The 27694-nt window shown below is 38.8% G+C and overlaps 1 protein-coding gene across 1 annotated transcript in view; it reads right to left on the bottom strand.

Moving 5' to 3' along the window:
• Positions 1 to 27694, bottom strand: part of FSTL5 (follistatin like 5) — a gene marked incomplete at its 3' end in the record, with an annotated part of 780165 nt that overhangs the window by 249554 nt on the left and 502917 nt on the right. Inside the window, exon 8 of the mRNA XM_004708783.2 lies at positions 10196 to 10362. Within this exon, the coding sequence (XP_004708840.2) occupies positions 10196 to 10362 (167 nt within the window). The remainder of the gene's footprint in view (positions 1 to 10195; positions 10363 to 27694) is intronic.

Genomic DNA, 27694 nt, shown 5'->3' with positions numbered 1-27694 from the left:
AGCAGATGGACATTGGGCCTCCACTCAAGTACTTACTCAATGCAAGAACACTTTATTCTATTAAATGGGCATTCCATGATGCACATTCTTCCCAACATGCTCACTGAAGAGAAATGTGCGCATAAGGAAATGTGGTGAAGAAAGCTGATGGTGCCTGGCTATCAGAGGATATAGCATCTGGGGTCTTAAAGGCTTGCAGGTAATTAAGGATATTTTTATTGCTAAACAACAGAACTTGCTCTGGTTAGCTTCAAGTAAGATTGAATGTAATTTTCAAAACTTTAGAAAAATAATGAAATATCATGGAGTGCAGAATGTCTGCCTTGGTGTCTGAGATGTTACCCAAAATATCCAAACTGCATATTGAGACTAGTCTGGTGAGGACCCAACTGATGCTGAACACTGTACAGGAAAAGCAAAAAACAGAACCAGAGCTGGAATCACTATCATCCCTGAATGTAGGGTTCAGTTGCCATAACATCTGGACAGAAAATATAAAAAGGAAAACAACAAACAAAACAACAACAAAAACAAGACTCATTGTATTCTTACAGTATTGAGTAGAACTGCCTCTCTAGGTTTCTGAGGTTGTAAATCTTTACAGAACTGGAAAATCTCCCCTTTCTCTCTCAGAGCAGCAGGTGAGTTTGAACTGCTGACTTTTACATAACCCAGAACACCAAGAATCTGGGAAAGAAACATGGCTGGAGTCAAAGAAGCCAGGAAAGTAGTTGACTTCTGTTCATGCTGATGAAATGGGGCTATGGCCATCAGGTCTGTTTGTTAAGAGTCTTTGTTCACATCAGTCTCATAACTAAAGACAGGCTAAGCCAGCAAGTTTTTTGGTTGCCAACGTGGAGTACTAAAATTCATAGGGTGGAATTTGGAGAACATTAAGTATTCAAAAGATTGTAGGTAACTAGGAAACATATGTGCACTAAAGAAAGAGCACATGATTTGTATCTATATTATTTATTTACCTTATGAAAATCTCTATATTGACAAAGCAAAGTATAATCTTATAGTTACTTTTCAGTCCTATTGTTAAAATTTTTTTAATTATGTGATAATTTCATAGCTGATTAATGATAATTACATGATAACACAGGAATATATTATGAAATTTCAGAAATATACTTTCTTTCACAGATATAATCAGATATTCCCTGCAGTTTTAATTTTGAAAGACTGTTAGTTTTGTGTACACTATAGATTATGAATGTTTGTTCAATTTAGCTTAGTGTGGATTAAAATTAAACTATAACTTTATAAATATTGGAAATCTTTTCAAAATTAATATGAAAGATATATGTTCTTCAACGTTTCTCTAAATAACTTTATTAGTATCAATTTATTTGCCCAATACTTATTTAATCATACAAAGAGAGTTCATTAGAAATCACTTTTTTAAATAAATATCTAATCTCTAGATAAAAGAAAACAAGCAAAATATTTTCTAGATCCAGGGATAAGAAAGTATTCTCTTTTTCAAGATATACACAGGATATCATTTATATTTTCCCTTATCTTGAAATTATTTTTATTCTACTTCAAGAAATAAGTCTATTTGGGGCTTCAAACCAAGACACCTTAGAATAAAAGATTTATTCTAGAAAAAGAAGATGGCGCACCAGGTGAGCCGCACATTCTGAGGGCTCTTTAGAACAAGGCTGGTTTAATGTCCCGGTAGCCGAGTGGAAGGATTCTGGTGAGTCAGAGATGCCCCTGGGACAGCACCCCAACCCCAACCCAGGCATTTGTCCTAACCCAGGGCCTCAGTCATCTGGGATCTGATTCTTGGGACATCTTGGCTCATCAGGCTGAGCGACCCCAGCACACGGTGCCACTGCTGCCACAATCAGCAATAGACCCACTCCACCTCCGGATCAGCTCTGTGCCAGGAGTTGCTTGGCTGCACTGCCGAGAAACGTGCAGCTGTGGCGGCACCCCCTACAGCAGCTGCCCACTCGTGGGACCCCACTAGGAGAGATGTTTCCCTTTCCCGCGATTCCTCTCTCCCCATATCGCAGCGATCGGCCCCTCGGTTCAGGTCCCACCATCCATTCACCCAGGGTCCTAGAAACTGACCTGGAATCTACCGGTAGCTGGCTGGGATACCTGCACTAGGGATGATCCATCCCCATTACTGCCTGGACCCCGCCGCTGGCACCCCTGTAGCCCACCTGCTGCCACCAGCTTTGCTCCTGCTCCTTGCCTGGGAGGTCATGCTGCACTGGGCACTTCCCACCAGTGTGAGCCCGCTGCCAGGGCCCATCCCGCTTCTACCCATGACCCTGAGCTTCTGCTGGAGCCACTTCAGGCTGGCCCACACCCCAGTGGTGCCCTGCGGAGTACCCAGCACCGGCAGTCAGGAGCGCGAACTCTGCCTGCCCCAGCCCGTTCTGGCCAGTGCGGAAGACTGGCACCACAGCCTTCTGTTTCCCACTGGAACCACTACTATCCATCCCTGGCTTGGCCCACACCACTGGAGCCCTGCACCGTTCACAGCACTGGCTGTCCAAAGGCTAAGTGTTCTTGCCTGCTAAGAAGGCTAATGACCCAGCTTTGCATTCCCCGCCAGAGCTGTTTCTGTCTGCTTCTGCTGGCCCATGCCACTGTGGAGCCCTGCAGGGTTCCAAGGCCAGCAGATCCAAGCGCTAAACCTGACTGCCCCAGCCCATTCCCGCCAGTATGGAGGGCTGGAGCCATTGCCCTCTGTTTAACCCCCGGAACCATCAACTGGCCGTTCCCGGCTCAGCCCTTGCCACTGTGGAGCACTGAGCTGCTCACAGTGCCGGCGGCCCACGTGGTAAGTGTCCCTGCCTGCTAACGAGCCTAAAGACACAGCTCTGTGTTTCCCGCCGGAGCCACATCTGTCCGCTCTGCCTGGCCCACGTCATTGCAGTGCCATGTGGGGTTTCCAGCACTGGCAACCACAAGCTCTAAGCCTGCCTACCCCAGCCCTCTCCTGCCGGCAAAGGAGAGGTCTCCCACAGCACCCCTTGCTGCCTCAGCCCTTTCCGACTGGTGCAGGAAACTTTCTGCTGCGGTGCATCTCTCGCCGCCATCGCCTCTGCCTACTGGCTTAACTCTACAGGCCTGCAGGGACTGGGGGAGTTCACTGCTGATCTGAAGAGCATTTTCCCTGCACATAGCCTGGCTCCGGAGCCCCAGATCAGCACCACTTCCCGTGGCAGCAAGTCCTCCCCCACCTCCACCTTCTATTTGGCATCTCTAGAAATTGGAGGGGAAATAAAATGAAAAAAAAAACCCACAATTTTATTTGTTTTTCTTTTTTCTCTCTCTTTTTTTCTTTTTCCTTTTTAATTATGATTATTAGTTTTTTTCCTCCTCTTTTTTCTCTCTCTTTTTTCTTCTAAAACTATTTTTCTAATTAAACAAGAAAAAGGCTGCTAAGTATACACTGATAGACCAGGTCAAAGCAGCCTAGGGGCATCCATTTAGGCTCCAGTTACTGAAACGCCTCACCGCTGTTGGCCACTGAACCATCAAGGAACTCTGCCTATCCGGCAGTCTGACCCATCTCAATGGTAGGTCACAGGAAGTCCCCTGAACGCATCATTAATAGTAACACAGAGAAAGACCTAAGGGCCCCCTGGTCTCCCAGAAACTTGAGTCCTATGAAAGGATCGAGGAAAAATCAAGACCACATCACTCCCAACAACAACAACAACAACAACAACAACAACAAAACAGAGAGACAAAACACAGTAGCAGAGTTAACGATTCACACAGAAGAAACAGACATGGATCTGTCACAGAAGGAAATCTTCAGAAGTCTGCTCAGAGTGATACAGCAGCTGAGGGAAGCAACACAGAATAAGGCTGCAATGATAGAGGAAATGAAAACCACAATAGAGGTGATGAATGCCAAACACTATATGTCTTGGCAAGTTCTTCTTGGGGTCTAGTCTAGGGGGGGTCCTTCCTGCTTCCTGTATGAGCGCCTGGTTCTCACTCGTTAGGGTGGGAAAGTTTTCTTCCAGAAATCCCTTCTCTATCTTGGCTGTCGGTGGAGGTAGCAGAAGCCACACACAAGGTTACATAACTTACAATTAGGCTTGAGGAGGCAGAGAACTGTATAAATGATCTCGAAGACACTCGAACAGACTTCAGCAAGCGGGAAAGCCAGTCAGATAGGAAAATTAATGAAACAGAAGATAACCTGAGATCAATGACAGATGCTATGAAGAGGAATAAGATTCGAATAATTGATCTACCGGGGCAGGACACACCCCACAAGTCGACAGCCAAGATAGAGAAGGGATTTCTGGAAGAAAACTTTCCCACCCTAACGAGTGAGAACCAGGCGCTCATACAGGAAGCAGGAAGGACCCCCCCTAGACTAGACCCCAAGAAGAACTTGCCAAGACATATAGTAAATAGTAAAATTATCCAACTTCTAGGAGAAAGAGAAAATTTTAAGAGCAGCAAGAGAAAGGAAGACAGTTACAAAGGAGCTCAGGTAAGAATATGTGAAGACCTATCAGCAGATCCCATGAAGAGGAGGAGAGAGTGGAGTAACATCTTCCAAAAGCTGAAAGAAAAACAGGCCTCCCCCAGAATCCTTTACCCTGCCAAGTTATCCATTAAGATAGATGGTGAGAGAAGGGTCTTCCAGGACAAGGAAAGACTTAAAGAATATGCTGCAAGACACCCGACCCTGCAACATCCTCATGGCCTGCAAAAAGAGGAAAACATATAGGCAAAAGAACTGAAAAGAACTTCCACTAGGGAGGAGGCCCATATGGCCAACAGGCATGAGAAAGTGTTCCCAGTCATTAGCCGTAATAGAATTGCAAATTGAAACAACCATGAGGCTAGCCCAAATCAGAAAATCAGAGAGCAACAAGTGGTGGAGGGGTTGTGGTGAAATAGGAACCCACCTCCACTGCTCGTGGTCATGTAGATTTGTACAGCCACTGTGGGAAGCAATCTGGAGATACTTAAAGAAAATGGAAATTGATCTACCTTAAGACCCAGCCATCCCTCTACTGGGAATATACCCAGAGGAAGTAACAAATAAAAGACAACCAGTCATCTGCGCTCCAATGTTTAGCACAATTCAGAATCTCAAAGACTGGGAAACAGCCTAAGTTCCCATGGATAGACGAGTGGGTTAGTAAACTCTGTCACATTCACACCACATACACACAATGGAGTACTATGCAGCACTGAAAAGCACGGACGATCACATGAAACACGTTGTTTCATGGGAAGAGTTGGAAGGATTCATGTTAAGGAAGGTAAGTCAATCTCAAAAGGACAGGTATAACATGAGTCCCCTGAGGTAAGTATAATCAGCACAGCAGGAATAGAAGAATAGACACTTATCTCACAATAAACGGGTGGAAATATAGGTAGTCGAGGGAGGTAAGACCACACCCGGGGAGGTACATGTGAGTCCACCATAAAGAAGGGGCAAGGGGGAAGGAGGAGGGAGAATGGAGGTGGTGATAAACTGAGATGATGACATGGGGGTGGGGGGAGAACAGCGTATTAATCCACCTCGGGGGAGAGTATTGGTTGTGCCTCCATAGAATTGGAATGTGCATACAGACCCCACCATGATGTGCCAAACCAGGAGGGCAATGTAACACATGGAGGAATCGATAAAAAGACGGGAGTACAGGGGAGCCCCAACCAGAACCAGCCTGACCCCCACCATGGAAGGGAGTGCCACAGAGAATGACAATAGACCTTCTGGTGGGGGAAAGGAACAGACCTACCATACCCAGACAGAAGCGGAAGCACATGAAGGGGGAGAAAGGGAGTGCAGCATACCCTAGCCCACCAAGCCTTAAGAATAATATTCCCACTCAGAGCAGCCAATGCACAGAGAGGACCACATGGCAGGCCCCACTATGAGACGCGCCATCCGGCACTGACCCATAGCCTTACATGGGACAACACTGGAGACACAGTGTGGGATGTGTGACTGAGCTGAACCCACCACACTCAGGCAAAGCACTAAGGGCGTGCAATAGAACAGCAAGGGGAGCAGAACAAGGAAGTCCCGAGGGAGAATTAAAAAATAGGACTTTGGGGCCGGGGAGTGGCACCCCATTAGACCCAACCAGAAAACACCCCTAAAGGTCAATAAACAGACCTTGAACTATTTACAGGACTTTCTTTCTTTTCGATTTTGTATGTCATTCACTTTATGTTGTTGTTTCTGTCCTCACTTTGCTTTTCTGTGTCACTTTGTTTGACGCTGTCGTGTTTTTATGTGCCTTGATACGATAGGCTGGATAAACAATGTGGAGAAGAAAACAATGGGACCGATGGTTCCGGGGTTAATGGGAGAGAAGGAGGAGGGGGAAAGGAAGTAGTGTTAACCAATCCAGGGACAAGGGAACAAGTGATTCAAAACCAGTGGCATGGAGGGGGCGGGAGGCCTGGTAGGGAGTGATCAAGGGTGACATAACCGAGAGGAATTACTGAAACCCAAATGAAGGCTGAGCATGATAGTGGGACAAGAGGAAAGTAAAAGGAAATAGAGGAAAGAACTAGGAGGCAAAGGGCATATATATATATATATAATACAGGCATGTACATCTGTAAATATATTTATATATGATAATGGGAAAATAGATCTATGTACTTATATTTAAAAGTTTAGTATTAAGGTAGCAGATGGACATTCGGCCTCCAATCAAGTACTCCACAATACAAGAACACTTTGCTCAATTGAACGGACATTCCATGATATCCACCTTCCCTACATGATCGCTGAAGACAAATGGGTACATAAGCAAGTGTGGTGAAGAAGGGTGATGGTGCCTGGCTATCGAGAGATATAGTGTTTGGGTCTTAAAGGTTTGAAGGTAAACAGGGGTCATCTAGCCCAGAAGCAACAAAGCCCACAGGGAAGAAGCACACCAGCCTGTGTGATCATGAGGTGTCGAAGGGATCAGGTATCAACCACCAAAGAACAAAAAAACCTTATCATCTGCAATGAGGGAGAGTGTGGGGTTGGGACCCAAGGCCCATCTGCAGGCAACTGGACATCCCTTTGCAGAGGGGTAGCGGGGAGGAGACAAGTCACTCAGGGTGCAATGTAGCATCAATGAAACATACAACTTTCCTCTAGTTCTTAAATGACACCCCCCCTCAACTATCATGATCCCAATTCTACCTTACAAACCTCGCTAGACCAGAGGATCTACACTGGTGCACATAGGAACTGGAAACACAGGGACTCTAGGACAGATGATCCCCTCAGGACCAGTGGTGATAGTGTTGATACTTGGAGGGTGGAGGGAAGGTGGGGTAGAAAGGGGGAACCAATCACAAGGATCTACATATAACCTCCTCCATGGGTGGTAGACAACAGTAAAGTGGGTGAAGGGAGACGTCGGGCAGTGTAAGAAATGATAAAATAATAATAATTTATAAATTATCACAGGTTCATGATGGAGGGGAAAGCGGGGAGGGGAAAAATGAGGAGCTGATACCAAGGGCTCAAGTGGAAAGCAAATGTTTTGAGAATGATGAGGGCAACAAATGTACAAATGTGCTTGATACACAATGTATGTATATGTATGTATGGATTGTGATAAGCGTTGTACAAGTCCCCAATAAAATGATTAAAAAAAATTTTAAAGATATATTCTAAATACCATGGGGCAGGCTGATAGTCAGAATAACAATAGAAAAAAGGAAAGGCAGTGTAGATATAATAATGCATAAAGCAAATCCAAAATTTTTTTCTAGGACCATAACTCTCAAAAAACAAAACAAAATATCCACAAATGTCCAAAGATAGTTTCTGTAATGGCACAGTATTCCTAATAGCTAAATATTATTCATTATATGTTATTTGAGGAAAGTGTCTAAATGTGAGTACATTTATTTTTAAGCAAATCAAATGTATTTTTCATACATTCTATAATATAAAAACATTAGGCCGATAAAACAATGAGTGGATTTGTTGGGTCTGTGTTCCAGGGTTCTTTATGATATAGCAAAGTGTAAATTGGAAGGACCTGGAAGCAGCTCTCTTGACTGATAAAAATGGTAATAGAAATAAAAAACTCCCAAATCAAACTTACTGCCATTAAGTTGATTCTCTCTCAGCAACCCTGTAGGGCAGAGTAGAACTGCCCCTGTGGGTTTCTGAGACTAACTCTTTGCAGGAGAGAAAGCCTCATCTTTATTTCTTGATGTGAGTAGTGATTCTAGCTCTGACCTTGCAGTTAGGCCTAACCCTAGGCCTAACCCCAAACCTAACCTTAATCTAAACCCTAACCCTAGGACTAAACCGAACCCTAACCCTAACACTAGGCCTAATCCTAACCGTAATTCTAACGCTAACCCTAACCCTAACCATTGGCCTAAAACTGAACCTAAACTTAACCCTAACCGTCACCCTAACAATAACCCTAACGCTAACCAAGTCCTAACTCTAACACGAAGCATAAACCTAACCATAACCCTAAACTTAGGCCTAACCCTAAACCTAACCATAACCATAACCAAGTGTAACCCGAAACCTCAACCTAATCCTAACGCTATAAAAATACACATGTAAGGCATATTTATTATAAAACCCCACATGTACTAAAGCAAAAGTAGAATGTCATCTTCTCATTTCCACAGATAACCCAAATTCACATTTTTTTTTACTTCTTGACATTTTCTGGGATGGTGTTCACTTTTGAGATCCACATTCCATGTAAGGAATGTTTGATTCCGCTTTTTCCTTTACATTGGGAGCATTCCCCCATTGAACCCAGCGTGTATATTGAAATACTAGGAACGAATCTGAGTGCAGAATCTGATTCTACAAAATTATGTATTTGTTTGGATTGTTTCTAATATATTCTGAAATATGTGAAAGAAAAACTACCTTTATCCTTTTCTAATACACCATGAGCTACCGATTGGTGCTCAGCCATAAAAATAATTGCTTAGAGACAAACTGTTGGCAATTCAATCATAAGCATTAAGTATACAAGTGTGAGTTCCAGAGATAATCACCCAATAATAAAGAGACTACCTGTTTTTCGTTTTTCTTGTCATATCCCTCTATGGTTAAACTACCTTGTCATCATTCAATAATACCCAACTTAAGTCAACTGCCATCAGGTCAAGTGGAATTCATAGGAACCCTAGAGTAATAATCCAGATCAACGCCATTGGGTTGAGTGGCCCCGTCATGTCCCAATGAACACATGAACTTAGCTTGGCCAATCAGCGCATAATTGTTAGACTTACTAATTAGTTCAAAATAACTTGTGAAATTCCAACTATATAAACCTGAATCAGTGTGTAATTGGATTTGCTAATGACCACGTCCCCCACAACATGAAGGCCACTTGTCTAAAAATAAATCCTAAGGATGGAGAGGTAACAAACACATAACATGTTTAAAAATCTTGAAATTAGATATATCTCAAACCAACTAAACCCAGAGCATTTTCAATGTAGTTCCCTTTTTCCTTCAGATTTTTAAGTGTCTTTGTGAGATGTTAAGAAAAAGAATCTCAAGTAAATCATGTCCATAAATTACCACAACAAAGTATTTTTGGAAATTTTTTTCTTAATAAAAAATAGCATATGTGCATTTCATTCCGGATCCTTTCCCCTCCTTAAAGAAAACACTGAACCACTACTAGATGATTGCGAACATTCAAAAGTAATATACAACTATTACATTTTTATATCAATGCTTACAAATATTGCCTCTTTGGCTGTAATAATGGTATTGTGTTACATGCAGATGTATATACACACCTACACACCATCATGTACATTATTAATTTTAATTTTCACTTTTACAGTGCAAAGTTGAACAATATATACACTGTTTTATATTTATATTTAAATTTACAGATAAGGATATCTACAGGAATAATTCCAAGATGTAGACATTTATGATAAGAAGAGTAGGTGCATTTTAAAATCTAGTGGATACTCTTCTCTAAGAGTTTGCACAAATGTATGCTTTCACCTGTTAATTGCTATATAACTTGCTGAGCAAATCAATACAGATGGTTTAAGTAATTCTAAATGATCTAAAGGGCTGATCTCATTTACTAGATTGGATAAGCTACTGTCTCAATGATTATCATCTACTGTACAGCCATTATTCATTGAGCTTCCCGTAATTCAAAAATTTGTATGCCAGTGAAACAAACTAAAGATGTAACATGTATATTTATGTACTCACATTGATGTCTTCCAGATCTAAATTATTTAGAAGAATATTGTTCCTCTTCCAGATGATGGGAGGTCTCAGGGCTCCCTGAATGGCACAACTCAGAACAGCACTTTGTCCCACAGTAGTTGCAGTAATGCTTAGTTTCTGGTCTTCAGGAAGGCTCAACTGGATAACCTCTGTAAACAGTGTAGTAATGTTGATGAGCATGCAGATTAAAGAATGATAGGCATTCCAAATGTTAGTAATTAAGGCTTTTAATTTGCTCTGCTAAAATGAAGTAAATTGTTTTCAATAAAAGACGAGAATGACAATTCAGTTGATTTGATTGATAGGCATTCTAAATAATCAAAGAACTACTAAGCTTGAAAGGGATTTCAGAAGTAGGGTTGAAATAAGTAGGGTTGTATTATTGGACCCAAAGAAGAGAGAAATTATTTAACTGCCAAATTGACATTTACTGTGTCTTTGACATTGAAATTAAAATGGCAATTGTTTATTCACTGATAAATTTATATTGCACATGAGGTGAAAGTACTGCTGGCTGGCTTCACTGAACATCAGGGATAGCTTAGTGGATAAATGCATCATTATGCTGGGAAACATATATTGACTTCAAAGGAATACGATTTATTTGTGAAACTGACTGATGTTCACAGATCTAACAGCAATTAAATAAAATGCTATGTGCTGCATTTATAAGGGGTAGTAAGTAGGGTTACAGTACAACCAATCTCAGAATCTCATATTTTCATGGTAAATACTGCCATTTGAACCAGCCAGTGAATACCTTAGTTTTCCTAATTGTGCTAAATTGTGAAAATACTACTTGAAATCGGGATATGATTTTGCTTCTCTATTTTCAGAAAGTCTTAAGTAGAGCATGAGAATTAACTGTGTCAGTTTCAATTTTATGAGAGGTACCTCAGAAAATATCAAGTCTGCACACAAGTGAAATCTGCCCTTTCATTTCAGCTGGCTTTCATAGACACTCTCACTGCTCCATGTTGTGACTGAGCCTTGTATTTTGACCTTGCTCTGTTATAACAGGGTTAAAAACATAGTGGACTCTTCAAATTTAAATTTTGATATGAAAAGGTGCCATTTTGGTCCTTATGTTGTGATTGATGATGTCTTCCTTGGAGGGTTAGTGATAGAGTAAGGTTGACACACAGAGAGATGTAAAGGGATGGAGAGGGAGGAGAGGACATCCTGGCCCACCAAGCCCCAAGGACGATGTTCCTGCTCAAAGCAGCAAATGCACAGGGAGAACCGTAAGGCCGGCCCCACCACAGGACATGGCATCTCTCACTGAACCATGACGCTGAGGGGGCCAGCACTGGAGACACAGTGCAGGAATCATGCACGGACTGACCCCATCACGCTGGGGCCAGGCACTGAGGGCATGCAGCAGAACAGCAGGAGGAGCAGAGTGATGAAACCCCCGGGGAATACCAAAAGTAGACTTTGGAGACAGAGTGTGGCACCCCATCAGAATTGACTGGAAAACACTCGTAAAGGCCAACAAACAGACCTTGAACTATTTATATGCTTTTCCATCTTTTTCCATGGCTTTCTTTTTGTTAATGTTATTTTGTGTCTGTTTGTTGCTGTTGTTATCGTTTTGATGGTTTTGACTTCCTTTGTTGTTTTATTTGGCTTTGCCTGGGTTTTGCATTTGTTAATATATCTGCATGCCAATCTAGATAATAGAGGAGGGATAAATAATTCAGAGATGAAAAGAACGGGACCAATAGTTCCGGGGGATGGGGCGGTTCAGGAGAAGGGGGGGTGGGAGAAAGGAAATGGGGGGGGGGGTGGACCAACCCAGGGACAAGGGAACAAGTGAACTAAAATCAATGGAAGGATGCCTAGTGGGGCTTAATCAAGGGCAATATAGCAGCGAGGAATTACTAAAATCGAATGAAGGCCAATGATGGTGAGACAAGAGGGAAGTAAAAAGGAAATAGAGGAAAGAACCAGGAGTCAAAGGACATTTACAGAAGCCTAAATATAGGCATTTGCATATGTAACTATATATATAATGAGAGGGGAATAGAACTATGTACTCATATCTATATGTTAAGTATTAAGGCTGTAGATGGACATTGGGCTTCAACACAAATACTCCCTCAACACAAGAACACTTTGTTCTAACAATCCAGCATTCCGTGATGCTCACCTTCCCGACAAGATCACTGAAGACAAAATGGGTGCACAAGCAAATGTGGTGAAGAAAGTTGATGGTGCCCAGCTATCAAAAGATATAGCATCTGGGGTTTTAAAGGCTTCAAAATAAACAAGTAGCCATCTAGCTCAGAAGCTACAAAACCCACATGGAAGAAGTACACCAGCCTGTGTAATCATGAGGTGTCAATGGAATCAGGTAACAGGTATCTAAAACTCAGAATAAAACCATACTCAATGTGAATGAGGGGGTCCATGGAGAAGAGACCCAATTGCCATCTGTAGACAATTGGACATCTCCTCACAGAGGGGTCACAGGGAAGAGATGAGCAGTCAGGGTGCAGTATACACCAATGAAACACACAACTTTCCTCTAGCTCTTTTGTGCTTCCTTCACCCCACTATCATGACCTCAATTCTACCTTACAAGTTGGATTAGACCAGAGCATGCACACAGATACAGATAAGAGCCCACAACACAGGGTATCCAGGATAGATAAACCCCTCAGGGCCAACAATGAGAGTAGAGATACCAGGAGGATTAGAGGAGGATGGGGGGAGAAAGGGGGGATTGATCACAAGGATCAACCTAGAACCCCATCCTAGGGGGACGAATAATGGAAAAGTGGGTGAGGGGCAATGTAGGATGATGTAAGATATGGAAAAAATAATCTATAACTTACCAAGGGTTTGTGAGGGAGGGAGGGTGGGCAGGGGGTGGAGGAGAAGAAATGGGGAGCTGATATCAGGGGCTCTAGTGGGAAGAGAATGCTTTGAAATGATGATGGTGGCAAATATACTTGACACATTGGAGGAAAGTAAGGATTGTGTTAAGAGATGTAAGAACCCCCAATAAAAGTATTTTAAAAAAGAAAGTAAGGTTTAAATTTTTACTGAATGTGATCAGGAATGACCATTATCATCTCTTCCACAAACTCTCTTCCTTTCACCCTGCTGTCTTTTCTGCCAAATCCTATCTCCCTATTGGGGGGAAATGAAATGCTAATCAAATGATATTTTTTTGAATAGCGCTACTCATTGAACAGTTTTTTTGAAATGTTTGTTTCTTGTATCTTAAGGTGAGGATGCAACATATGACAACTCTTTCCTCCAGGCAACCCCCTCACCCACATACACATATTAAATATAAATTCTAAGTCATATTTGTCTTCCTGCCACATTGGTTGCCCACCAATATCTAATGGTATAAACAAAATTAGATTGACCATTATATTCTGTCATACAAAATCTAAAAATAGTTATTAAATTCATCATTGTTTTATGTTTTCAAAGATGGGATAAGCATGATTTTAAAATGAAACCATCTATAGAGGCAGATGCTCAATCAAAGTTTATTCTCTGGTCATTAATGGCTAATAGAAATGGTAGCAAATATCTAGCTCGACTTTTTGTATGCACAGTTTAATTTTCTATTAAGTGTATTTATTTGTTTTCAGATTTTATTTATATTATTCCTTGGTTAACAACAACATAGGGCATAGTGAAATCTTCTTATTAAAATATCCATTCTGATACATAACATGTATCATCCCTCACCTCAACCTCATTACCATCAAGTTGATAGAGACTCATTGCAACCGACACCACAGCGTAGAACTGCCCTGATGACTTTCCAAGAGTATCATTCATTATGGGAGTTGGAAGCCCTATCTTTTTCGCTCAGAGCCTCTGGGAGTTTTCAACTGCTGACCTTGCAGTTAACAGTCTAATTTGTAACCACCATGCCAACAGGGTTCCTTATCATATATCATATAAATCATATATATCACCTATGTAAAATATAAACATACATATATTATAAGCATCTATTTATTTAAAGGAAATATATATGACCAATTAAGAATACAATTTTCTTGATATTTGCAAGTCCATTGTTTCTTTAACAGTGTACATAGGAAAAAAGTACATCATAAAAGTAATAACATCATTTACAATACAAGTACTTTGCAAGAATTATTAATGATTTTTACATTAGCAATTCTGAATTCTAGATTCCAGTTTCTCCACAAAATCATGAGAGTGGAAATGGAACATCAGTTCTGAACACACCATGGTAACTTTGGCCATCATGACATGCAGAAATATAATCGCTACTAAGTCACCCTGGGATCTCTTTACTAATCTTTTGCATCTGGAATCTGGTCCTGGAGTATTCAAATTAGGGATTCTTTTGTTGGTTATGTATTACAATGTTAATTAGATAATATGAACATCTTAGAATAAATGATAATAATTGGTATAACATTATGCTGGGCCTTTTTGCTAGTATAATTTGTTTTCTTTCTGCAAGAATGTATAATTTAAAATAACAATTACTGTTCACTGAGGGAATATTAATATGCACATAGAAACTTTTTTAAAGTGAAGGCTATATTTTGAAAGGGTTTTAATAACTATTTTGGTAATATGTGTTATTAAAGAATGATAGGTACTTATAGAATTCTTTAACATTTTCCTTGCTTATTACATACTGCATATTTTACTTCTTCCCTGGTATATTCCATAAATTTGCATACATAAAGCAAATATGCTCACTGATTACTTCTCAAAGTCAAGAGCTCCTACCCTTAAATGAACTTAACAGCAAAATTTATTTTAGGTACAAAACTCTTTTATCATCGATACTTGGCTTTCTGAAAGTTATTAGCAAGCAAAGAGTTAATCTGACAAAATCACAAATGGTAAACATTTTATTTTTGAATTCCATAAAGACTTTTAATATTGAATAACTAATTTATGAACACTTACCAAATAGATATATTAATTTTCATAGCCAAATAGTAATTGTCTAAAAATGAATAAATAGTCTAAAAGATTAATCATAAATTTATTTTTAATTCAATTCCTAAACACTTAATCCTTTATCACTTATGGTTGATGTATATTGACAGGTACAAGTTCTTGCTAACATATTTTAATTGCTCATGTTTTATCTTAGAACCTATTATAGTTAGAAAATCATTGCAGCAAATAGCTCAGATCATTTTTAGTCCCCAATTTCCATGTTTTTCCAAAGATAATCAACATGTGAAAGAACTTCTTTATGTGAAATTACATATCACACAATGTTGTGAGTCATCTAATTCTTTGACAAAATGTAAAAACATATACAGTGAGCAGAACAGACGCTCCTTGATGTTCCGGCGCACTTCAGAACTACTTCTGGCTGACAAATGCTGCCGCTCACTGGAAGAACTCTCAAGTATTCAAAGTTCCATTGGTGGCATTTCCTTGATCTCCAGTGATAAAGACTACTGTGTTATTTCTAGTCCAGTCTGTTTCTTTAGATAGCTTAGGGAAACTCAGAGCTCTGCAAAACAGCTTCTCCTGGAAGTGCACTTTCTCTCTCATGCGCTCTCTCTTTTTCTTTCTTTTCAGCTTGATTAAGATCAATGTTAAGGACATGCTTTCATAGATAAAGCAAGTTGAAAGTTTCTTCTAGCCACGGAGACGTATTTTTCTGTGCTGCTTTCAGTGGAATCAGTTTCTTCGCAGAGTGATTGATCTACTATGATAAACAGAAGTGCCCTGTAATGTTTTCTTGGCTAGAACCATGATGGAGACGATCACTGGGTCGGTTTGTCCCACAGAGGCACTAGGTGGGGTGCAACCTCCCAGGTTTGGATTAGAAGCCGAGTGCTTACCTGATGTTCCACCAGAATTCCTTAAGTATATTTTATTTACTACTACTTACACTACAAGAGGGGAGTATTTTGAATCATACTTATATTGAGTGATAGTAATTGTCAGAGGAACTTAGATGAAAATGCTATTGATAGTAGAGAAAGGGAAAAATATTGTGAATATTGTGATACATTTGCTAATTTTTCTAATAATGATGGAAAAGTTCCTTTAAAAATGACATAAAGAGCAGTGGTTGACATAACCAAGATTCTGAAACTATATTTTTCTAAGTTTGTGACTGAGTACTTTTATTGAATGTCATTTAATTAATTAAATTAATAGTCGTTTAATCTTTTTCCTCCGCTCATACTTATAATTTCTATTTTCCTATTTCAAAAATCATAATTTCTGGTCATAAAATATCCTTGTATAAAACAACTATTTTCATTACTTACTTACAGCTACTAGTTTCTTATCGTGAATGGAGCCTAGAGGAAATTTTGTTAGTAATATTTCCTAAAACATGTACTTTTGCCTTCTCTATTGCAGTAAAAATAATTACTAACTAACATCAGGTAAAGATAAAACATTTTAGCCAGAAATAAATCATAAAGAATGATCATAGCTGAAATAAAAGAATTATTCTCAAATGAGAGCATGATATTATTCAAATGCCTAACTCCTTAACTTACTAAGATATGAGGAAGATACCTTTGGCAAACAATATGTGATTTCAAGATACAGCTTACTGTTTACCTAGTTTAGACATACCAGAAGTTATGAAAATAAATTGTGAAAAATAGATACTTTAAAATAAAATAATTATCTGTAAAATAATATATGCATATATTGTATTTTATAATAAATTTGATATGAAGGTAAGACACATACAAATTTTATTCTACCAATACCAATGGATTAGATAATTTTAACTAATTCTGAATTATGTTCTGTTAAATTTTACTTAATGTAATGTTAATGATATTGTTTGATAATTTCCACATTTGATTAAATCTCCTTTCTTTGAAATGGGTTGAAATATGGATCTATTCCAGTCAATTGACTAAACAATCTGTCTTGCAAATTTCTGGGCGGAAACAAATTAGAGAGTATTTTAAGGGCAGCATCAGCTTTTTGAAACACTTCAGTTGGTATTCCATGAAATCCTGTAGCCCCTCCTCCCCACGCTGTTTTTTTTTGTTTGTTTTCTTTTCTTTTGCTCATGTCTTCAGTGCATCTTGGGCTCTTTCCAATCATAACTGGTTCTTGGTCAAATGTTGCCCCTTGTAATGGTTGAACGTAGGACAACTATTGGTACAGGGACTCTGCATCCCTTACATCAATTTTGATGTTTCATGTATCCTTCAATATTTTGCCCGAGTCAATGCTGTTGTTGTAAGGTGTCATAAGGTCGGTGAAGACTCATAGTCTTATTTATAATCAAAAGAAACACGCGTGCTCTTGAACCATTCTCACATTTGCCACACTGGGACCCATTGTGGTAGCAGAGTCTGATTCAGGGTCTTTGTCTTTTTTACCGACCCTGGGCATGACCAAGCATAACATCCTTTGAAAGGGACTAATCCGTCCTGCTTGCATGTACAAAATACTTGAGAAGACATCCATCATCCTCATTTGTAACGAACATTCTGGAAGTTCTTCATTCAAAATAGATTTGCTTGTTCTTCTGGCAGCCCAAGGTACTTTCAGAATTCTTCACCAAGATCATCATTCGCATGCATCCGTTCTCCTTCTGTCTTCCTTCTCCTACTTTCACATGCTCATCAGATTTCAAAAAGGTATGGCGTAGGTCATTTGTCCATAGACTCCTTCAATACTGCATCTCAAAACTTGAATTTTATTTTACTTCTTATTTTTAATTCTTTCCTCTGCAGATATGCCAAATGTGTTCTTCCCTTTGTTTCTCTAGCTCTAGGTCCTTGCATATTTCTTTATAATGTTTTACTATGTTTTCTTGAATTGCCTTTTGACATTTTCTGTTCACTTCTTGTACTTCATTACTTCTCCTATGCACTTGACACGCACCAACAAGACTCAAAATATCCTCTGGTATCTACCTTGGCATTTTAAATTACTTTCTGCTTTCTTTATGTATGATGTTCTTGATGACATCCCACAACTCAACTCTTCTTTGGTCATTAATACTCACAGTACCAAGTGTGCTCGTGAGATGGTCTTTAAAGTCAGGTGAGATGTCCTCAAGGTCATTTTTATACCCTGGAATCATTTTCAATTTCTTCACTTCTTAGTGCAGAACTTATCTGTTGACTCTTCAACAGATGCAGTCAAATTGATTGCTGTGTACTGTATTCCATCTGGTGAGGTTCATACAAACAATCACTGTTTATGTTGTTGAAACAGATATTTGTAATGATGAAGTCCTTCTTCTTGCAAAATTCTTTCTTACTCCAATCACAAGAAATTTTCAAGCATCTTGAATAAATGTTTGGTCAATTTCAGAAATGATAGACTTTTTCAATTTCCTCAGCTCTGATTTTAGTGGTTAATTCATAAATTTGAATAATAATTATAGTATTAGTCTTCCTTATAGGGGTGTAGATTTTGTCCTATCACGTAGAGCATTGCACTTTAAGGTAGATCACGAAGTGTTCTTTGTGACAGTTGACGTGATGGCATTCCTCTTGAATTTGTCATTCCTGGCACAGTAACCAGAGACGTCTATTTAAAATAGTGAATACCTGTCCCGGTAGGCTCACTAATGCACTGGATATGATCTTTGAGTTCCACTTCATTTTGGACATCTTCTCATGTCCCGAGATTCACACTACATGTGGCATGTTCTCAACAGGAATGGGTATTTGTTCTTTCCAGTCTGCGTCTTTCAGCATGTCAAGGCTTTGCTCCATTCCGGTCGGTCCTACTCTAAGTGGGCAGGCCTTCCCGGTCAGAGTTCCCGTGTCTTTCAGCCTGAAGGACTAACCCTCTGGCATCGTCTTGGAAATATTCTCCTGACTTTCGTAAGATTTTCAGTAAGAACTCGGAAGTCAACAGCCTATTCCTTCTTTCTCGTCAGTTCTTAGTCTGGAAGACTCATGAAAATGATACACCAGGGGCCCTACTGGTATTCCAAATACTGGTGACACAGCTCCCAGAATCACAGTGACATGCAGGTCACCACAGTCCCACAAACTAAGAGATCAGGGGTGGAAACTGACCAAGGAAAGGAGAAAAAGAGGGGAGAAAAAAAATCCAAAATAGGATAGGATCAGGGAAAATTGAATTTCTCTGAGGAACATAAAAAGCCAACAGAGATCAAATGACAGTACAATTGAGAAGGGGTTTCTTTTTTGGTAAAACTTTCAAAAGAAATAGCAAATAGATATAATTACAAATATAATGAAAACAATTTAGAAATAAAGCGGTAATTTAGTCTACGTCATTTAGAAGGTTGAGAAGCTTTAGAAATTTACAAAAATGGATTTTTCTATAAAATGGATTTTGTATGCCATTCTTTTTGTAAAATAATGAACCAAGAATTCCTGTGAAAACTTTAGAAAGTCATTTACATTCTTTTTATAGCTCTATAACAAGAAAAATATAGGATTATCGATAGTGTTTTGATATTATTTTATATAACCCCCTTTTTAATCTATGATTTTACTATTTCTTTTTTTTTTAACACTTTATTAGGGGGAATTTTACTATTTCTTTTGTGGTCTTACAAATACAGTACAAATGTGATTTTAAATTTTCTGTTCAATTTTATTGACTTTCAAATTAGTTATATACGGTTGAGTTTTCATTTAAACTTTGAAAATGTATAATAATTCATCATAGTTTACAATCCTAATAACTTGGGAAGTCATTCTTTTTAGGCAGAATGAAATCTATACTAACTAAACTTGTAAAGGGCAGAGAGAATTGGTTGCACATTCAATTTAATTATAGCAGTATGATTTTGAAAAGTTCTTTGGGTGTGTATGTGCTTATTAAGGTTATATACTATTCCTTTAATCATTATATCATATTCATTCTTGTCTGTCACTGTTACTATTCTTGAAACATATTTTATTTTTTCTACTCCTACCTTTGTATGATTGCCATTGGCTTGATAGATTTTTTCACCATCCTTTAGTTTTTTACTATTTTGTCTTTGAGTTTAAAGCATGTCTCTTGTATGCAGTAGATCGATGGGCCTTGTTTTCTAACACCATCTTCTGCTATCTGTCTTTTGATTGGTGCATTTAATGCATTGACCTGTGTGGGTTTGTTGTAATTATGTTTGATTTATTGTCACTTTTTGTGCATGTGGTTTTGTTGGTATTTTGTTCCTATTTCTGTGTTGTTTTCAGTACTGCGTTCATTGTATTGGTTTCTGGGTTCTTATTTGTGATGTGTTTGTCTGCTGTTGTTATTGATATTTTACCAACAGTGATATGGTTCATATTTTTGTAATGCTCATACATTTAGTTCTTTCTTGTCTGTAAATACATACATTTCTCCCTTATATTTGAGGGAAATTTTTGCTGTGTCTCAGCAGGTATGCTGTTCTTCCTCTTTAAGAAACTTGGGTCTATCAATATAACTTTCAGGTTGATTTTCTCATGGCCAGAAGGTTCAGGATATTCCTAGTGGAACCTTTGATATTTGATGAGAATATTTCCCTTTCCTTCTTATCTGGTTGCCATATTTCCTAGCCTCCAGACTCAATTTTTATGGGGGCAGAAAACTTCATCTTTCTCCTAAGGAGTGGCTCTTGGTTTGAAACTCCTGACCTTGGGACAGCAGCCCAAAGTACTATGCCACGAGGATTCTTGAGCTATTAGATATACCCTAGAATGACTTGGAGTGTAAGGGAGTTTAACCTCAGAGGATTTTGATATCTACAGGGCTCCTGGAACAAACTGGGCCAAGGATGATTGAACTGTATGGTCACTTATAACTGGAATTCAATGTAGTAATTTTGGGAAAAGAAAGTGCACAGACATAAGAGAGACTCTCACATAAGGAGATTACTGTGAATCCTCATTTGTCAATCAGATTAAGTGATCTGTTAATCAAAATCCATTTCCTGTATGTAAACAATGTATTCGGCGCTGTGTTAAAAAGCTATTACAGATGTAAGGAAATAATATTAACCTCTGTTCATACATTCAGCTCATCTCAAGGGAACCCCAGGATGTCAATTTTGGAGTCAATCAAATAACACATTATATACTTTACTTTTAATAAATTATATAGTGAAATTTTTCCCCACTATTTTCTATATCACAGTCAGTCAGACAGAGCTAAATGAACGAACTAGTCCCTCTTTGCAATGTAATAGAATTTTAGTATTCTCAGACTGAGATTTTAGTATTCTTTACCTAATTAAGACACTTCATAATAAAGCATCCACATTTGTCTCATAACACAATGTTAAAAAGTGAGTCCTAGACCCAGAGCCTTTGCCTCCACTGTGAAGTTCTACAGAATTAGTCTTGCTAATGCGTGTATATCACAGCGAATCAATGTAAGATGGGGAATTGAAGGCTAGTCATTCATTTTGGCAGCTCATCAGAGGGCCCAGAGAATTGGCTTCAGCTGTGCAAATCAAGAAACAAAGTTAACAATTCAGCCAGAATTAATTAGGCTACTGGGAATTGGTTGAGCTAATAAAAAATCACAGGATACCTTTGTTTATATTGGAATGCTAATTTATTCCTTTCCAATGGGGAAAACATCCGCTTTAGTAAGGAATGTCCGTGGCGAGCCTGGGAATCTCCTCTGTAATACACATGTTCTAGACTGATGAACAGAAAATTACAAAAAAGAAAATATGAAAAGGGAGTTGGATATTCTTAATGAATTGCCCTTTTCAACACTCAAAGGCCTCTCTTTTTCTCTTCACTTTCAGGTTTATTGACACATTCGTTATTTGCATATAGTCATTTATTGCATTCTCTCACCCACGTGGCGTCCCTGATTGATGCAAATAACCCACTTGGTTGTTAACGGAAAGATTTTGCTAGGTCCATCCAAACTTTTCAGAAGCCTGGTGACTGACTCCTCAATCAGGCATGGATAGTTCTAGAGGTAAGTTCTGCTCTCAACATGAATTTGCCATTTATTAGAATCAATTGAATGGCAGCTATTTTTGTATTGTTCTTCACATAAGTATTTGTTTCTGTGAAATGAGCATTGGTAGCACTACACTTAAGCACTTGGCTGCTAACCAAAAGTTCGACGGTTCTAACCCACCACCAGTGGGTCACATCCACCAGTGGAGCTACCGCAGAAAACATGCCATTCTGCTTCTCTAGAGAGTGCAACCTAGGAACATCTATGGGGTGGTTTTACTCTGTCCTGTGGAACCGAGGGTCAACATTCGTTAGAATAGACTGGGTGATACAGAACACAACGAATGTTTGCGTAATACTGAATTTAGCGAACTATACCCACAGATTGAGTCTGGCCTCAAGACAGATTTTATAAATAATTTTATAAATTAATGTACTGTTAATTGGTGACTGTTTTCATGCTATATAGTCAGAGTTGCTACATAGATCTTACAGCACGTAAAACCTATTTACTGTCTAAGCATTCTCAGAAAGTTGCAACACCACTGAAATATTACTTTGTTGACATTTGCAATGATTGGATACATTATTTAAATATGATCTATTGGATTAGGCTCACCATCTAAATTCAAAACAATAAACATAACATAGAATACATTAAAGTTATTTTTATTTATATACGGGCAAGTTTCTAAAACTAATGAGATACTTTTTTGTCTTCGCTGGAGCTCCTGTAAAGGGCAACTGAGTATATTTTTAATGATAGTGCTGGCAGTTGCTACTCCCTAAGTCCATCCAAAATGGCAAAAAATATCTTAGTCTCCGGTGATAGCCTCCTATTAAGTCTATCTTCTGCAACTTGATTATGCACAGTAATTATCATTTCTTCTCTTTTCTTGACATCCAGTCAAAATACTAATTCCCAGAGTACATTGCTCAGCCAGAAGGAGAGTAATCTGATTGTCTCATGTTAGTCATTCACAGCACTAATCTGTGAACAAACTTGATTCTCTAAGGAAGTTTTTGCATTTTAATAGAGGACATTTTAATTCAAATTTAATTCTTTCACCACCAAAATGCATAGTAGTAATGCTTTTGAGACAAAAATCTTTTAAGTAAGGCTTGTCAACTCTGTGTCACCACTTTCTCAGCACTGAGGAATCAGAGGACCCTGTTTATTAAACCAGACTTCTCTTTTCTAAAAGTTTTGATTAACACTGTCACTCATTTCTCTCATCCATGCTTAAGATGAAGGGCGTTCTGGAAAGCCTTAATGAGGGAAGAGATTTCATTTAGTTATGCTTACAGAAACAGGGAATTGAAGAAGCGCTTACATTGCCGACACTATTGCTACTTTTCTTCCAATAAAAAGACATATCTTTAAGTCTTATTTAAGCCTACACTTATTGACACACAATGATGGGTTGGTATTACTTGTAAAGCTGATATAGGATCCAGTCTGCATATTAACATAACTTAAAATATCTTAAGTGCTTACTGCTTTTAGAATAATGTTGTACATCATCACTACTTTGATTCTACTTGTATAGAATAAATCTTATGTAAACAGAGGACTATTGGAAACACTTTATCAAACTAAATGGTATCTACACACTTTAGCAAATTAAACGGTATCTACACGTGAAGGCTCATAATCTGGAGACTACAACCTTGTTTGATGTAAACCAAGAAAACGACATACTTATTGATAAAGATCAAAGACTACAGCCTTCGGTATGAATTTCACCTCAACTTAAGAATCCCAAATCCTCACAACTAGATCAATAACCAACATCGTGATAAGCATGAAAATATTTTGGATTGTGTTTTATTGGAATCTATAACCAACATTTAAGGAAAACAGAGGTCAAGAGATCAAATAATGTACTTCATTGGTCAATTTGTTGCACAAGAACTGTTTTAAGTATCAAAAAGCAAAGTTATCACTTTGAGGATTAAGATGTGCCTGCTCCAAGCTACGAGGACATTTGCAATCGCTAGATGTGCATGTGAACGCTACACAAGGAACGAAGAAGAATGCAGAGGATGTGATGCATTTGCATTATGCTGTTGCTACAGACCGTGAAAGTGCCATAGTTCGGAATAACAGACGCATCTATTTTGAAAACATACGACCAGAATATTCCTTTGAAGGAGGGATGGAAAGATTGCACCTCGGACACTTTGGACAAGTCATCAGGAAAAAACAGTAGTTCGAGAAGGTATGTTTAGGAAGGTAGCGGGTCCGTGAGAAAGAAAAGCTTTCTACCAGGGGCCGACAGAAACGGTCCCCAGCCTAAAAACATGTACGTAAGTTACACAGGTGGTGCAGACTGCGGCAGGGATTCAATCGCTGTACACAGAACTTCATGACTCAGACTTTACTAAACAGCACAACAACATCACATGCTTAAAGAGCATCCCTGGTAGTGTAAACAGTTAGGGTCTTAGTTACTAGCCAAAAGTTCAAATGCACCCTTAGAGAAAAGACCACCAGAAAGGTCACAGTCATTGAAATTCCTAGAGCACCATTCTAATCAGAACCTCATGACAAAAATAAGATTTGAAATCAACTCCATGGTGACGGGTTTGATTTCTTTTAATTGTACAGGAACTCATGTTTAGGGTCCTACATAGTCATTGCTAAAGCAAAGCAAATATCTGAATTACACAGCTCACTTAATCAGTGTGGCTCTATATGGTAAACACATTTTTCTAAAAATAATGCATTAGATTATTTTTTTCATATTGAAAGTGAAGTTTCATAACTTAGACTTCTATGGTTGTATATGCATAGATTTTAGATTGACAATAAGATATTTAATTTTGGAAATAAGAGACCCGAACGATATATGTCAAATTCTCTATTGTGGCTTATTATCCTACAAAAACTGTAGAACAGCCTTTTTGTTCATCGAGCATTTAAATGAACTTTCTCAACATTGTAGAGATTTTAGAAGATACTGTATTATATATGTTTCATGATTAGTTTTACAATTTCTTTTGTTGGTATTAGCTAGAAAAAAATCATTTCTTTTTACAGAAAGCTGAAGCAAATCCAAAATGATTTATAGTAATTCTTAAATAATGAAAGTCCACAATATTTGTAGCATCCCACAAAGAAAATAAACAAAATTATTATTTGGGGTTGTTAAGGTTAAAAACAATGATAATAACTGATAAAAGGGGTTATAGGGAATGCAGGGCTGGGGAATGCGAGGGAAAGGGGATTACAGGAATAAATAATGAAGGCAGAAGGGGGCGGGAGTCCTGGAACGGATTGTGATTGCACAACTCATTTTAAAAGTGATATATTCACGGTGGGAGGGGTGCTCTAAGATTGATGTGGTGATTGTACAATTCCCTTTCATATGATTGAATGGTTGGACTATTAAATGGTATGATACGTAAATTATGTGCCCATAAAACTGTTGAAAAAACAAAATATTAAAAACAATAGGCCAAAGTCATATGTAGATGAATCCCAGTCTCTGATACTATTTATTTTTGTTTAAGTACATGCTGGTAGATTATAGTTCTAGTGTCAAATGCCACTCTATATTTAACTCTGAATTTTACGATTAATTTTGTTATATGAAATGCATAATTAACCTATTTAATTAGACTACTGTTGCTGTTGTTTTTGTAGACACAAAACTCACTCTGGATTACGCCAAGCCCATGTGTGTAGAGTAGAGCTGAGCTTCTGGTTTGCCGTTGCTCAGTGCCATCGAGTCAATGCCAACACATAGGGACCCTAGGCACATGGTCCTGTGCCGTTCTCACCATGGTTCCTAGGGCTCAGCCCACTGTGGCAGCTACTCTGTCAATCTATTGCTTTGAGGGCCCTCTCTTCTGCTACTCCTCCACTTAACCAAGCACGGTGTCCTCCTCCAGGGACTTGTCTCTACTGACAACATGTACAAAGTATGTCAGTTGAAGTTTTGCCATCTTAGCCTCTGAGGTGCACTCTAACTGGACTCCTTTCAAGGCAGATCAGCTTGCCCCTTTAGAATGTGTACCATATTCTTCTTCATGGAAAAATAAGACACCCCCTGAAAATAAGACCTTGCGCATCTTTGGGAGCAAAAAATAATATAAGACACTGTCTTACTTTCGGGGAAACAAGGTAGGTATTATTTTACTATTTTAATTTCTCTTATCATCAATAATCTCATCAGTTGGAATTATTTGTATTTTAAAGTTAGGGACACAGGAGCAGAGAACAATTATGTAACTCACCTAAAGTAATTAACAATTAAATAGCATTGTCTTCCCACCCTTTCCTCTCACCATGAAGTTGCTGGGTTCATTATTATTATGTGTTGACTCTAGGTCACTGGTTCTCAACCTTCCTAATTCCATGACCCTTTAATACAGTTCCTCATGTGGTGGTGACCCCAACCATAAAATTATTTTCATTGCTACTTCCTAACTGTAATTTTGCTACTGTTATGAATCTTAATGTAAATATCTGATATGCAGGATGTATTTTCATTGTTACAAATTGAACATAATTAAAGAATAGTGATTAATCACAAAAACAATATGTAACTATGTATTGTCAAATATTTATTTCTAATTACAAATAAATGAAATGTTGTCTTACAGCATAGTGTAGCATAGGTAGCAGTCTTAATGCCAGGGTACTGGTAAGTGGGCATATCTGCATGTGGGCAAACATGCCTGGAAACAGAGGAGTGGTGTCTCGGTTCCTAAGACCATCGGAAATATGTGTTTTCTGATGGTCTTAGGCAACTGCTGTGAAAGGGTCGCTTGACCCCCCAATGGGGTCGTGACCCACAGGTGGAGAAGCACTACTCTAGGTGGTTCAAATGGTGAAGTACCAGACCCTAAACAACAAGGTTGGCACTAAAAATCTACTCAGAAGACGTAGGAATTAAGGGCTAGAAATCTGCTTTGGAAAGGTCATAGCCGTGGAAAAATCTATGAAGTGGTTCCAGTCTGTATACGTGGGATGATCATAAGTCACAACTAAATAGAGGGCAACTAACAAGAAGCTGAATCTTAGCACTGAGAAATGTAGTTAAGTGACTTGCTGGCTACTTGATGATGCAGTAGAGTAGAGGGGTTATATCCAACCTGTCAGTCAAGTCACACCATCTCCTTAGGGTTGTAGCTTTGTATAAGGAGGACCCAGGGAACCTCCCCTCACTCTGTCACTGCCTTCCTGCCTGCCGGGACTCCACCACTGACCCTGGAGCTGCCGGGGCCATGCCAGGTTTCTGCCAACCTTAGATCAACATGACTCTGCACCACCAGCCCGGCCGGTGTCCTGCATTTTGCCTCATTGTATGGCGCTGTGTGAGGGTAAAGAGGCACTTAAGGGCTAATACTGGACTTGCGGACTTGAGTTGGACTGGGCTGGGAGGCTTTCTTGATATATAATTACTTCTTGATATAAAACTATGTCCTATTTATCTATCTATCTATCTATCTATCTATCTATCTATCTATCTATCTATATATATGGGTGTCACTGGATTTGTTTCTCTACTCAATCAGGTCTAATACAGCATAGATAAATGATAGAAACAAATTTGAGAATGTTTCCAATAAGCATTTTATCTCATCAAGGTAATAAACACAGTTAAACCATATGTGATCTCTTCCTTCA

This window comes from Echinops telfairi, unplaced genomic scaffold, assembly GCF_000313985.2.
Source record: "Echinops telfairi isolate 266 unplaced genomic scaffold, ASM31398v2 ScPeMD7_5868;HRSCAF=6743_0, whole genome shotgun sequence".
Taxonomy (NCBI): domain Eukaryota; kingdom Metazoa; phylum Chordata; class Mammalia; order Afrosoricida; family Tenrecidae; genus Echinops; species Echinops telfairi.
This window is presented reverse-complemented; position numbering and strand designations above follow the sequence as displayed.